We start from the raw sequence: 14992 nt of genomic DNA on the forward strand, positions 1-14992 counted from the left end.
GTCAAGATCTGATACTTTTTTTTTTTTAAATAACTACTTTAATAACCAACAAAGTTTTCCTATGATAAATGATTCCTTTTAAAGAGGTTCTCCTAAAAATTGCCAGGGTTAGAATACTGAGTAAAAAGGCAATTTAAATTAAAGCTTCTAGTTATTAATACAAGGAATCCATGCTCCTTCTCCCATTATGGCTCTGCTGGTTGACAGATCATCTCATCAAATCCCCTTTTAGATCAGAGAGGTTAAGGTTTTCTCAAGAAGGATCAGGGAGAACCCAGGTTCTTAAGTCCCTTCAAGCTCAGATATCCTATGATTCTAAGTCTCAATTCCATGAAACTAACCCTGACAACTATGGCACATGCAGATCCTCAACCTCCACACCCTTTTTCTGAATCTCTATGACATTCCGTGTGTGCCACATCTTTCAGGAGATGCCAGATATTTAAAGTGATAATGTTGTATTGGCTGGCGCCCAAATAGATATGATCCCTGACAGCAGATAGCACATAAATCTTTACACATGCAATCACTGGTCTACTACATTCTAAGACTAGGTGAGAAACTGCCTTTTCAGGAAAATGTTATAGATAAGACAATTTAGAATTCCTTGGAAAATAACCCCAATAAATACATTTTGGTTAAAGAAGAAACTATGCAAACATACCTTAAACTCTTAAACAACTAAATTCTTATTTTAAGAATATTTCATTGAGGCAGCTAGATGGCAAAGTGGATAGAGCACCAGCCCTGAGTTCAAATCTGACCTCAGACACTTAACACTTTCTAGCTGTGTGACCTTGGGCAAGTCACTTAATCCCAATTGCCTCAGGCAAAAAAAAAGTATTTCATAAAGTACAAAATGAAATCAAGTCAATGCTGGATTTGTTTTGTTTACTTGACATGTTAGAAGGCTTTCTTTTTAAATTTTGGGATGAGAAGAGAAAGGGACTTCCAATAGAGTTGAGAAGAAGAAGAAAGAAGAAAGAAGAAAGAAGAAAGAAGAAAGAAGAAAGAAGAAAGAAGAAGAAGAAGAAGAAGAAGAAGAAGAAGAAGAAGAAGAAGAAGAAGAAGAAGAAGAAGAAGAAGAGGAAGAGGAAGAAGAAGAAGAAGAGGAAGAGGAGGAAGAAGAAGAAGAAGAAGAAGAAGAAGAAGAAGAAGAAGAAGAAGAAGAAGAAGAAGAAGAAGAGGAAGAGGAAGAGGAAGAAGAAGAAGAAGAAGAAGAAGAAGAAGAAGAAGAAGAAGAAGAAGAAGAAGAAGAAGAAGAAGAGGAAGAGGAGGAAGAAGAAGAAGAGGAAAAGGAAGAGGAAGAGGAGGAAGAGGAAGAGGAAGAGGAGGAGGAAGAAGAAGAGGAAGAGGAAGAAGAAGAGGAAGAAGAGGAAGAGGAAGAAGAAGAGGAAGAGGAGGAAGAAGAAGAAGAAGAAGAAGAAGAAGAAGAAGAAGAAGAAGAAGAAGAAGAAGAAGAAGAAGAAGAAGAAGAAGAAGAAGAAGAAGAAGAAGAAGAAGAAAAAGAAGAAGAGGAAGAGGAAGAGGAAGAGGAGGAAGAAGAAGAAGAAGAAGAGGAAGAGGAAGAGGAGGAAGAAGAAGAAGAAGAGGAAGAGGAAGAGGAGGAAGAGGAAGAGGAAGAGGAGGAAGAGGAGGAGGAAGAAGAAGAGGAAGAGGAAAAGGAAGAGGAAGAGGAAGAGGAGGAGGAAGAAGAAGAAGAAGAAGAAGAGGAAGAAGAGGAAGAAGAGGAAGAGGAAGAAGAAGAAGAAGAAGAAGAAGAAGAAGAAGAAGAAGAAGAAGAAGAAGAAGAAGAAGAAGAAATTATTTTATTTGGTGTTTAAATTCCAAATAAAAACATGGTTTGTTTGTTTTTTAAATGATGAATACTTCACCAACTGAAGCCCAATTAACTAAAAGATTATTTTCTATTAAGAGAGAAAAACAGGCACATCAGAATAATTCACATATTTTAATTCCACCTGGAGAGGCAGTGTGGTATAGCAGATAGAGAACTGGTCTTGAAATCAGAAAGAACTAGGTTCAAATTTCACTTCTGGCACCTCTACCAAACATGGAGAACATCAGCTGTTTTCCCTTTTCTCCTCCTAGATCCTCTCTGGTATCGGAGCTCTGATACACATGGTCTCTCTTTATTTCCCTGTCAAAGTAACTGACAAGTATTCTAAATCAGGCTCTTTTGATGAGAAGTGCATAACAAATGTTGGGAACTCAAAAGTGCCCAGAGTCCAATAGTGCTCAACATTTAATCCCAAGTCCTCTAACTGCAGATTCATCCGTATTCCATAAATGACTGTGTGTAAACTCAAGAGCCTACTGGGATCACAAGCTGAAAGCTGGCAGAAACCATGGAAACTGTCAATGAGTACAGTTATGACTGAAGCCCAGAAAAGTTTAGGTAGCAAAGCCTAAGAGGCAGCCTTTGGGCCCAGGACTTGTGCTTGGGGAAGCCAAGCTCTTTATACTGAATTGGGCTGTCTCTTAAAGATCCCAAGCAGCAAAAAGAGCTGGGTGTAAATCCTGTCTCTTCTATACTCTCTCTGTGATCATAGATAACTTCATGCTCCTCTGAGGCTCTGCATCAGGCAGCAGTCTTCCAAGTTCTCAGTCCCAAGTGCACCATGCAGTGAATGAAGTGATGGGAAATAACAAAAAAAGGCTGATGAACGGGGGAATGGAGATGACCACAGTACTCATAAGTGAAAACAAGTTCAGGGAAAAGGGAACTCAGTCAAACATGGAATTTTAGTAATTGTACATTTTACCAATGAGAAGAGAAGGAAGCTAAAAAATTTATACCAACGCTACCCTTAACTGAAACACTTCAAGTAAGAAATAAAAGGTGGGACAAATACCACTCTGTAAAATATGTCCAAAAGAGTGTCATTACTTAAACATCAGGTCTCAAGCCATTTTAATCCATAAAGACAATTTTCAAGTGAATTATAAATCTCAGAGATTGAACACTGAGAAAAATCCTGTCCCATCCCAACTAAAAAATGCCTACCAACACTAACTCTATTATCCCCACCACAAGAATGGCAGATCACCTTGTCAACTAAGACATTTGCAGAGGTCATCTGACCTCTGCATCTGCATCTGACACCACAGCCGACACAGGACAGATGTGCTCCAGAAAACACGTACCTGCTGCAAGAGGCTGTCCAGTGTGTCCTTATCCTGTGACAAAAGGCCATCCTTTTGCAGCCTCAGGATCAGCTCTGGTTTCTTGTAAGGCTTAAGTGCCAGTAAATGAATAACCCTGTCTCTGAAAGGTTGCTGAGAAATCCCAGGATTGCTCTTCTTGATGGCACTGGCAACATTGATTGGCGTTGAGCGCTTCCTTGAGGGAACAGTATCTGCAGCAGTTGGGGCTGGCTTCCGAAACTGAACTTTTTTGCCTAAAATGAGATTAAACTCAATTAAATTAAATGGCATTTGTGGGTAGCTGAAAGACCACTGGCTTTGAGGTTAGGTGATGTGGGTTCAAACAATAACACTATTTATTACTAGTGCAGATTGGGGAATTACACCTCTTAAGTCAGTTTTCTCATTGTTAACATATAGAAGTCAAGTTCAACTCAATCTCTTGAGTCTAGAAGTTAGGAGGAGTGATTGCTACAATCTGATGTTTTGATCATCTGGAGAAATTTCATAGTTTTTCAGCATTTAAATAAGAAACAGAAATGATATAAAAAATATCATTTGAAATTACACATCTCTTAGCAACAAACACAGCCAAAAAACACCACTCACACTAGCATTTATAAAGTACATCTAAGGTTCACAGAATATCTTAATATAAAATCCTTACAACCACACTATTTAGAGGTAGATACTATTATTCCTACTTTACTTTTTTGGCATGTTCAAAGTCGCACAATTAACTATCTGAGGCTGAATTTGAACTCACATCTTAAAGCCAAGATAAGGGATATATTCACTACAATACTAGCTACCTCCACAACCCAATCATCCTCAAGAAGGAGGCATTTGAGCTTTGTCTTGAAGGAAACCAGAGAAACAAAGGGGTAAAAATGAGGAGGCAGCCTGTTCCAGAAATGGCACAATCAGTGCCAAAACATGGAGTTAGGAGACAGATCATATAGAAAAATTAAGAAAGGTAGGAAGGGGTTAAGCAATAAAGAACTTGAAATAATCCACACAGGAGTTAATAGCTGATCTTGGATATAGTGGAGGGTCCCTTGAGTTTAGGGAGTGAGCAGATCCAAGGTTTAGAAAAATCATTTTGACAGCTAAGTGAAGAAGGAGGCCTGGCTTGACAAGGAGGGCCTCGAGGCCACAAGAGCTGTTAGAAGATCACTTCAACAGTCCAGGTAAGAGATGGTAAAGTCCCAAACTGGGGATGTGGTGATGAAAATGGTGAGAAAGGAAAGGAAACTAGAAATACTGGAAGACAGATTTGGCCATTAACTAGATTTGGGGAGTAAGTTTAAGTGAAGAATCAAGGATGATGAAGAATAAAGGAAGACACTAACATTCTGGACTTGGGTGAATAGGAAGATCATAGTGTCATTGACAGAAACAGGAAAGTTCAGAAGAAGGAATAATTTTAGGGGAAAAAATTAGTTCTGCTGTTTTGGAAAAAAATTCACTTCAAATCCTCCTTTCTTCAAAAAGCCTTTCCCAGTTCCACCATGCATCTCTCAACTGCTAATCTCTTCTCTCAAGTTATCTTTCATTTACAGTGTACATTTATATTCCATGTACAATTTTTTTTCACCATGTGACCTTTAGAATGTGTCTTTACCTTTCTTAGTATCCCCCACCCTTAGCACAGTGTCTGCACATAGCAGGCACATAGTTAAGTGCTTGCTGATAGTGATATGTCGAGTTTCAAGTGACTATAAGATATTCAGTTCAAAATCTGGCCTCAGACACTTAGCATTTTCTAGCTGTGTGACCCTGGGCAAGTCACTTAACCCCAATTGCCTGGGGGGGGGGAGATAAATGTTCAGTTCATGATATCGAAAAGGTAGTTTTGATATGGAATTGGAGCTTCAAACAAAGATTAGGAATTATCTGCTTAGAGATAATTGAATTCATAGTGATAAGATCACTAAGCACAAGGACAAGAGGGTCCATGACAGAACCTTGGAAGATATTCCCAGTTAGCAGATCTGACTTGAATGAAAAACCAGCAAAGATGATTTGAGAAACAGTCAGAAGTTTAGGAATGAGAATCAGCAGGGTGTCACAAAAGCTTAAAGAGGAGAGGAGATAAAAAGATAAAAAGGATGAAAAGGAAGGAAATTAGATTTGGCAATTAATAGATTACTGGTAATTGTGGAGAGGGCAGTTTCAGCTAAATGATGATGTCAAAAGATTGTAGAGAGTTAAGAAGATGAGAAGGAAAGAGTATATATGACAGGTAAGAATGATAGGATCAAATATGGGTTTTTTAAGGATGGGAAAGACAGAGGCATGTTTATAGGCAGGAGAATGCAAGTAGCTAGGGAGAGACTGATGAGAGAGAATAAGTTTCCGACAAATAGCTGATGTCTATCAGAAGGGGGAATTTCCAAAAAGATGAAATCACAGCTCTTCATCCTCTTCCACTCTATTTCCACAGCTTTTTAAGGTTGGCAAAGCCTTTAAATACATTATCATGCCCAAGACTCAGAGCAACCTTGTGAGACATACTTGAGACTTCCTTCACTATCCCATTCTACTTTTTTGAACATTGCCAAGTAGAACAATCTGGACCCAGGAGACTTGCATATGAATCCTGGACATGACACAAACTCCTTATGTGACTGGGCAAGTCAGTTATCTCTCTCCCAGTTTCTTTTTCTAAAAAACAGGGACAATATCTGATAATCTAATGGAATTGTTATGGAGCAAAAGTGTTCTAGAAATATTTTATTCTAAATCAATACTTTCATCCTTGCTTTCTGAAGCCTCTTTTCTTGCAATTCTGCCAATTTACTGACAAGTTTTCTAAACATGAAACAGCTACGCAGCAAAAAAAGTTTCCAGCATACAGGAAATCAATGCATTTCCTTCCTGATTACTATCTGACTTCTCAGCTTCCACTGTTTGGCTTACAAAACAATAAGCCAGGGTCCGTTTCACATTTAGCAACTCACCACTCTGTTCATCATGGCCTTTGGGAGGAAAGAAAATATATATGGGTCATGTGACTGGAGAGAAGAAAAACCAGCTGGCTTATAAACATCTGAGATACTTGACCTTCCTGGTTAAACGTTTTTCTTCTTGACAGATGAAAAGTCCCTAAAGATATGGGGCTGGGAAAAGGGCCCACTGTTCTGGAATCTATTGATTTCTGGCCCCTCCTTCCTTCACTCTACCTTCTTGTTCAAAAAAGGTAGATAAAGTTAGCCTCTTCTGAGACAGAATAAGTTAAACCGTAGCAATAAACAGATGTTTCTCAAAATGATAAAAGACTAAAAGAACTCCCAGCCCAGCATTCTTTCCACTATATTTTCCCTCTAAATAATAAACAAATCTGACTATTAGAATCAGAAGGGACAGCATGAATGCAATGGAATATTCCTGTGACAATGAATATGAAGAATACGGAGAAACAGAAGAAGACAGATACAAAGGGGAGTCAGCAGAAGTAGGTAAAAACAATATATACGACCACAGTAGTATAAATAGAAAGGACAACAACAAAAAGCCCAGACATACTTAGTAATTATAATGACCCAAAACGGCTCCACAAAAAGGAAGAGAGGGGATAATGTATTTTTCTCCTTTCTTTGTAGAGATAGAAGTCTCCATCTGGGGAACATCACATAGAATGGCAGATATAGGTGATGCAAAGGTTAGTTTTGGTGAAATGCTTTTTCCTTCCCTTCTTTCAAATTCTTTGTAATAAGGGATATTTTTGAATAGGAGAGATCTATTGAGGAGAGATACATCTGGAAATGAAGGTGAGACTATAAATAAAATAAATATATTTTTTTTAATTACTAAGTACTCTCATAGTTATGTAGCCCAACTCCTGCCTAAAGGACCAGCTGAGAAAGGGAAAAGTCACATTCTATACCACTGGAGGGAGTGTGTACAATGAATTCATGAAAGTAATCACCCAGTGGTCAGATGACAGTGTGGTTCTCCAATGGGGATTAAGAGTAAGATGTATGGAACAGTTAATATGCTGGATGCCAGAATTAGATTCAAAAAGACTTTGACAAACTAGAACAATGAGCCAAATCCAATCAGATAAAATATAACAGCAATATGCAATAAAAACTTGGGTACAAAAAAAAAAAAAAATCAATTACACCAGTATAGGATGGGATAAATAAAATTATCTAAAAAAAAAAAAAAAAATGACATGAAAAAGATGCATTGATTTTAAGGAATTACAAAGTCAACACAAGTCACTGGTGTGATAAAGCAGCTATTAAGTGTTAAAAGCATTAAAAGGAGCACATAGTTTTACCACATGCACTCTGTCCTGATCAGATAACATCTGGAGTATTGCAGAATGCACCAGGGTCATATTTTAAGTTAGACATTAACATGTTGTAACACATCTAAAGGAGGGTATGGCCAATATGGCAAGGGAGTCTCAAACTCCCTCAAGAATCTGTACCTGAATCATATGGACAAAGATTTAAGACCAGAGGCCTTGACCTCAGAAGCAATGGCTAATACTGAACTACAAAAATTTTGGCTTGATTTAAGGAAATTTTTCTTATTAACTTTGGTTGTTCTAAAGTTTGCCTCAAAAAGTTACAAATTTTTTATCATTGGAGTTCTTTGTATTCTGAGATCTTAGCACAAGGTTCCTACACATGAAACAACTACTTCATAAATGCCTGTCAACTGATTGATTTAAGCAGAGGTTCAATGATCACTTGTCAGAGATATTGAGGAAGGCAACTCCTATTCAGAAATGGGTTCACTGGATATGAACTCTGAGATCCTTTTCAACTCTAAGATTTGATAATTCTAACATGTGATCATAAAGCTTCTGTACTTGAGCACTCCTTGCATCAGGAGTAGATTCTTTCCTTGGATTTCATGGATTCCCACAGAGAGTCTATCTTTCTGATCAATAGGACTTCCCCAGTGTCTAATAATCTGATCCTCTAACCTGCCACACCTGAAGTCACAAGACCTGACTGATACTTCGGAGTTTGGAAATAACAGTTCCCTTCAACTTCATATACTCAGATTTCAAGTTCACTTTGTTCATTATCCAGATTTTAACAATAGATATCTAAGGTCGTGAGTGTCATTTTTTTCCCCTCTTATTTTCCTCTTTGAATAATATACTGAAATCCCCAGAGCTTTTCTTCTAAAATGTAACAACTAGATGGTGCAATGGAAAAAGTACTGGCCCCGGAATCAGGAGAACCTTCTTCTAAAATAGATAATGCCCATTTAAATTGTGGCTTTATGCTTTACGCTCTTAAGGGCATCCAATAGTACAGTGAAGCAAACAGAATCAGAAAGATATCAGTTCAAATCTAGATTTAGATATTTATTAGCAGTGTGGACTTGAGCAAATCATCCTGTCTGCTTCAGTTTCCTCAACTGTAAAATGGGGGAAACTGGGGGAGATAACAGTACCTACCTCACTGGGTGAGTGATAGGTTCAAGAGAGATAATTGTAAAATATTTAGAACTGTGCCTGAAATTTATCAGGCATAAATATCAGTGCTTGTTTCTTCCCTCCCTTGGTTATAAAGAAGTTACATACCAATTCTCTCATTCAATCTCTCCATGAATCTTATGGAGTAGTGGGGAAGAGCACTATTTATCCCCATTTTATAAGCATTTTATTTATATTTCCTAAAGAGTTCAGTACCAACTCACTGTCTTCTCTTTTTCTAGGGACCTTCAACCTTTAACAACCAGGTTGATGTATTTTCAAACTCCTTAACATCCCAATTTCTCAATTTCCTTAAATCTAAGACCCTACTCCTTTATTCCAAGTCAGCCATACATAAGAATGGTCACACACTGACTCTCCTCATTATATAGTAATGCTTCTCTTATTTAATTAAAAATTCCATCCTTCATTGATCTGACCAAAACTTCCTCTCATTCCACCTCTCTCTATATCTCACCCTCTTAGATCCCTTCTCTGCCCTCACTGAAACATCTAATTCCTCCACCCTTAAGTGATTTCTCAAGTCATTATCTTCACTCCCTTCTCTACTCTTGATCCTAGACTTATCCAGTTCAACTTTACACTGGTCTCTCAATTCTCAGCTCTGGATCTGACCATCATTCCCTGACACCTTCATTCCTACTAAGGTGCAGCTAAGCAAAACAGGAGCAAGTCCATGTCGCGTCTCCTTTCCAGTCTCTGGAAGCTAATCCTATCTTTGCCTTCTTTGAGTCTCTGACAAAGAGGTGGCCCATCTTTCCAAGGCCATTCTCTATGTTTTCTTGATTCTATCTTCTCCAATATATTGCAACCCCAATCATCCCATCTTATAATTTTCAATCTCTTATATACTGTTTCCCTATTGCCTTCAAAAATGCCTTTCCCCACATTTTCATAAGACTCAACCATCCCTGCAAACTTTTATTCTCCATCTCCTCTCCCTTAGTCAAATTTCTAAAAGCTGCCAAAGCTTATTGCTTCTACTTCCTTCTCTCATTCTTTAATCCTTTGCAATAGTGCTTAAGACTTCACTCAAATGAAACTGCTCTCTCCCCAACAATAAATATTTTTTAATTAAAAAAAAAAAAAACAACTTTATTAAAGCTTTTTATTTACAAAACATATGCATGGGTAATTTTTCACATCTTGTTACACAAGAAAAATCGGATCAAGAAGGAAAAAAAAAACCAAGTAACCCTGACCTCTCTCCCTCAGCCATCCAATCCTTGCCTATCATCTCAACACCACACATTCAGCAAGCATCAATGGTGAAGAGAGCCATCACATCACCAAATCACCTAAGTATATGCTTATAAAGCCATTATCTCACATAGAATAGATAATTAACCTTAAGTGCTCTTCTATCTGCCTTTTTCAGAGTTTCATCCCTCTACAATTACTGTCACAGGTACTATCACCCTTTAGGCCTCCTGCTTCATCAGTCCTCATATCCAATAAATGGTGGTGACCGAGGATCTGAGAGCAAGCACAGGTGAAGGAGCTGGGATTCACCCTTGGGCTCACTGTCTCTCCATCCAGTGGTCATGTCAATGACCACCCCCTCCCGTGGGCTAGGTCAGGCCTAACTAACCCTGCAGACCCTGTCTCCCTCTCCCTTCACAACCAAGCTAATTTCCTAAGTCTAGTGATCATCTTTCCTTTGGATCTGGGCACAGACCTTCAGTCCTGCACATGTGCCATCTCCCAGAAGGCTAGTTCCTTAAAGAAGGCACCTCTTTGTAAGCTACTACTGTAAGGCACACCACCACTCTCCCAGCCTCACCAATAACTTAGCACTAGTATATTCACTCAAATGCTAGAAGATAGGAAAAAATTAACAATAAAAATGTTCAGAAAATGACTTCTAAGACATGATGATGAGCACAGCAGCTCTAGTATTCCTCCCCTCCTCTACTCTCATGAACACCTACAGTATAGATCTTTGTCTGGACAGCAAAGTTTTCCACTCTGCCTCTACTACTTCCATTTTTCTTCCCCCAAATCCAATCCCTCTCTGCCCCAGTGCAGTTTTGACCACAGTGCTTTCATCCAAACCTTCAATGGCTCTTTCTCACTGGCCGTGCTAGAGCCCATTGTTCACAACTCTTTCTGATCTGACTCTAACTTCCCTTGTTAGCTTCTCTCCTGCTACTCCCCTGATGAAATTAAGTGTGTTACTCTAAAAGATTAAAAACTAAGCAGTCAATTGCTCAGGGCAACATCAGCACATCACCAGAAAAACAGCCAGGGCCTGCAGCCCCTGGCACAAGAGTCCTGAGAGTACATTTTTCCACCTGGGGAGCAGAGCTCATTTAAAAGAAAGGAAAAAGCCCCCCCCCCCAAAAAAAAAGCTCATTACTCTAAGCAAAATGTGACTTATCCTTTCTGGACACCTTGCTCTTATGTCTGGAATTCCCCATGGTCTAACACTTTCTATTGAAACATTTGAAGCCTACTTTCCCCCCATGATTCCTCCTTGACATTCCCTGCTATTACTTTTTATCATCTGATCTCATTGTACTTTTATTATTATTCTTATACACCAAGAAGAGTTTAATTTATATTAATCTCTGTAAATGTTTTCTTTCAACTACTAGAATGTTAAGTTCCTAACTAATAAAGGTTATGTATAATTTACCTTTATTTAAACTTGATAATGTATTGTTATACAGAATAAGAATATATAAACCAATATGCAATAAATACAGACTAAACTACTAGAAGCTTTCATTTCATTAGCATGGATCCTCCCCCACTGACACAGCCTCTTCTTTGGTTGTTTTACCCAAGAAAATCCACTCTCCTCACTAGATTATCAGTCCATTGTCAGCAGGATCACATGTGGTCATCTAAGGTAATGACCCTTTCTACTTCCTCTCGTTTATGTTATGATCACTACAGAAATCTACTGACCACCTATCCTAGGTTGGAAGGAGCTGCCGTAACTTATGCTTGCTGACATAATCTTTCAGAATCAGGGTCACCTACCATTCAAAGATTTGAGTCAAGGTAAACAAATGAAAAACTATAAATTGAAAAATATTAATTGTATAAATCTTGGCTTTCTTATAAATAAAATTGGGATGATATTACTACTTATCTTACAAGGTTGTTAAATGGAACTTCAAAGGACTAGAAATAATTTCCACAAAGATTATTTTCAATAGCATAAAATGAGTACAATACATCATGAAATTAAGAAGGAAAGGTCTCTTTCACATAAGATGACTAGGGAAGGCTGCCAGGAAGTAGCATGTGACAATTTTAGAAGAAGAGAAGAAATGTTGAAATGAAGGGGAAGACAGATTCTGGGTTAAAGCTTGCCTGAGAGGTGGACAAGCAAGGAATAAATTCTGGACCCAGCAAATAATAATACAATTTGCCAAGAACAATTCAGTATCTAGTGAGGTGGGCAAATTGGTGTGGGATGCCAGGTAATAGAGTTTAACTTTATTTTGGAGGCATTTAACATCCGATGAATCAACATTAGCCCTCAGATGACCATATTCCTATGCACCTTACCAACATAACGAGCTCCTGGTTTAATGACGATGGCACTGCGGCTTCGGGTCTCCTCCTCAGCTTGGGCCATGCTCTGTCGGGCTTTTTGGTAAGAATCATCGGTGGCACACACAGTAATCTTGTCTTGTATACTGCCCAGGCAGTCCAGGTGGACATTTCCATTGCTGAAATACAAATAACAAACTGAGTTCTTCACTTTATTAACAAATAACTGACAGCCAGGAAACCTGTGAAGAAACTCCAAGGCTTGGTCATTTCCTGGAAGCTGACATTTACCCTCAAAAGATTCCCTTCTACAAATTCATTTCAAATAGAACAGTAAATTTAACCACCAGAGAGCCTATTAAGGTCACTCTCTACCATGTTACCCCAGGTATTGGAATATTGGAAAATATTCCTGACTACATACACTCCTGACTAGACAGCTCTAGGAGACTTGGGTTCTAGTGCAAGCAATGCTACTAATCCAGTGGCTTTGGGCAAATGAACTTATTTCCATTCTCTGGGCCCCAATTTTTTTCATCTGTAAATCTCTACCTTCTACCTCTAATAGTCCATGTTATGAGTTTCAAAGTTGCTTTCAATTCTAAAATTCTGTGATTCTGTGACCTTGGAGCATACGTTTTAAAAACAAAATTTGGTTTAACTGTAGGCAGAGACATAACTTTTAAAAGGACAGGTATGCCAATGCATATTTGCATTGACAAAAAGTATTCCATAACATCACTCACCTGGACACATATTGTTGGATGCAATCAAAGCTCCCTTGGGGGCTATCCCTGCCAATATTTGAAAGATAAAATGTGAAAGTTCGTACTTCTGTTGGATAACCAGGCCGGGGAATTGTGATGTGCTGTTTGGAAAGGGAAGGGGAAAAGTGTCAGTCACTTGGAAAGTGGCACTGTGTGACTTTTACTTAGGTTAACCAAAAAAAAAAAAAAAATCATTGGTTAAACCATCATTACCATCATAAGCCAAGACCAATCTTAATAAGAACAACTAGCAGTTGTAATACAGCACTTTAAGATTTGCAAATTGTTGTACACATATTCTCTCATTTGACCCTCATCAAACTCTGGGAGGTGGATGTTATTACCACCCCCATTTTACACACGAGGAGACAGAAGCTGAGAGGCGTTTGGTGAACTGCCCAAGGTCACACGCTAAGAAGTGGCTAAGAAGGGATTCAGTCAGAATCCCAGAACTTTATGCACTATCCCAACTAACTGACTGATCTTATGAATAAATTACTCAAACCACAGGAATTTTTACAGAGAGAAACTAATTTTATTTCTCATCAATCTTTAAGTCTCTCTTGTTGTCATAATGTGTGTACAAACAGCTATCAAGTTTTACCATGATCAGAAAAGAAATCCAAATGAGTCACATCAGGATCCTGGATTTCCATTTCTGGCTCCTTTCGCACTTGGACCCCTTTCTGTCAATGTTCTATTTGTGCTTTTGGAGCCCCCGTTCACATGGCTGCCTCTCCTTTCCCAGACAAAAGGGACTCCTCTTTCCTTTGAACTCTCAGGATACCCAACGCCCTTCCTCCTTATCCCTTTTAGTTCTATTCCTCCTGATGTTCCTTTTCACCTTCTACCCAGAATTTAGTGGACAGAGGATCTTTAACAAACAATTGGTGAATGAATGACAACAGTTTCAGGGGCAAGATGACTTGGGGACAGAAAGGCCACATGTGATTGCTGTTGATAAGTAATTACATCTAGCACATTCCAGACTATGAGAAAGACGGCTGGGATAGAAAATAATGTGTGTTCTCTCTTTAGTCACCAGCTTTTCATTGTAAAATAATCACTATACACCTAGACCTCTTGGAAAATAAATTAAATAATTTAATTTAAAGGAAAAAGTTTCACTAAAATCTCATTTTCCTGTCTTACCTAAAAGCAAGATGTTAAACATACTGCTTTAATTTGGGAGATGGGAGGGGGTGGGAATGGGGAGGAGAGAAACGTTGCTTTTAAACAAAGTTAGCCAAAGGAGGGAAGATGAATTTAATACTACATTTTAAGTACACAATGACCTAAAAAAATGTTTATTTACTAGATGTCAAGGGGACTTGAAACCAAATAATAAACTTTTCTGTAATCCCCCCCCCCAAAAAAAAAAACCCACCTACTTGATCTGGGGAGCTAACAGCATATATAATTAAAGAATACTATAAATAAATACTATAAAGATCTTAAGATACCTGGGTTGTAGACCCAGTTCTATTCTTCACTTCCCATGACTAGGCAAAATACTTTATCTTTGAATTTGGAAAGAAATTCCCATTTTGACACTCTGTATTCTATATTCTAAAAGAACTTCTAGCTCTGAGATGGTCTGAATCTATTTTTTCCTCCAAAGCTAAGATTCAGTTCCTACCTCATTTATGCACCAAGTATTTCACTAGGACTCCTGCTGTTGATATACTACTTACTGAACACATGTAACCACCCAGAGCAGACTTAAAATAACCCATTTACAGATGTGACTTTTGTTCTCAATTACAAGTCATTTGAAACACACTACACAGATGACTGAGTTTCAAGTTTCTGAAAATCATTGCCAATCAGGAGTTCATGAAAAGCATCAGAAAAATCATGGTGTGTTTTTAGTTTGACTTTTATTCATAATTACCCCCAACTACATTAACTGGAAGCAAATTCTAAGAAATCATAAAACTAGAAAAAAAAAATCAAAAGCTACTTCTGATTGAACCTGAAACCCCTCAAATTAACTGCTTTTTCAAACACTCTTTGATCCTTTCTTTTTACCACCTGCAAATAAAACACCATGATTTTGCTAAGACAGAACTCCATTAGCCTTTTTAATACCAATTAAACAACT

The 14992-nt window shown here is 38.2% G+C and overlaps 1 protein-coding gene across 2 annotated transcripts in view; it reads right to left on the minus strand.

Annotated features, from left to right (window-relative positions):
• The window catches only part of ELL (elongation factor for RNA polymerase II), a 128015-nt gene that overhangs the window by 28603 nt on the left and 84420 nt on the right, over positions 1-14992 (minus strand). For both annotated transcript variants that reach the window (XR_012488226.1, XM_074302715.1), the window contains exons 3-5: positions 12868-12989; positions 12137-12300; positions 3148-3401 (exon numbers count right to left, since the gene is read on the minus strand). Coding sequence is in view for 1 of the 2 variants with exons in the window: in XM_074302715.1 (XP_074158816.1) it covers positions 3148-3401; positions 12137-12300; positions 12868-12989 (540 nt within the window). In the remaining variant the exon portion in view is untranslated. The remainder of the gene's footprint in view (positions 1-3147; positions 3402-12136; positions 12301-12867; positions 12990-14992) is intronic.

The sequence above is a fragment of the Sminthopsis crassicaudata genome, chromosome 1, assembly GCF_048593235.1.
Source record: "Sminthopsis crassicaudata isolate SCR6 chromosome 1, ASM4859323v1, whole genome shotgun sequence".
In the NCBI taxonomy this organism is placed as follows: domain Eukaryota; kingdom Metazoa; phylum Chordata; class Mammalia; order Dasyuromorphia; family Dasyuridae; genus Sminthopsis; species Sminthopsis crassicaudata.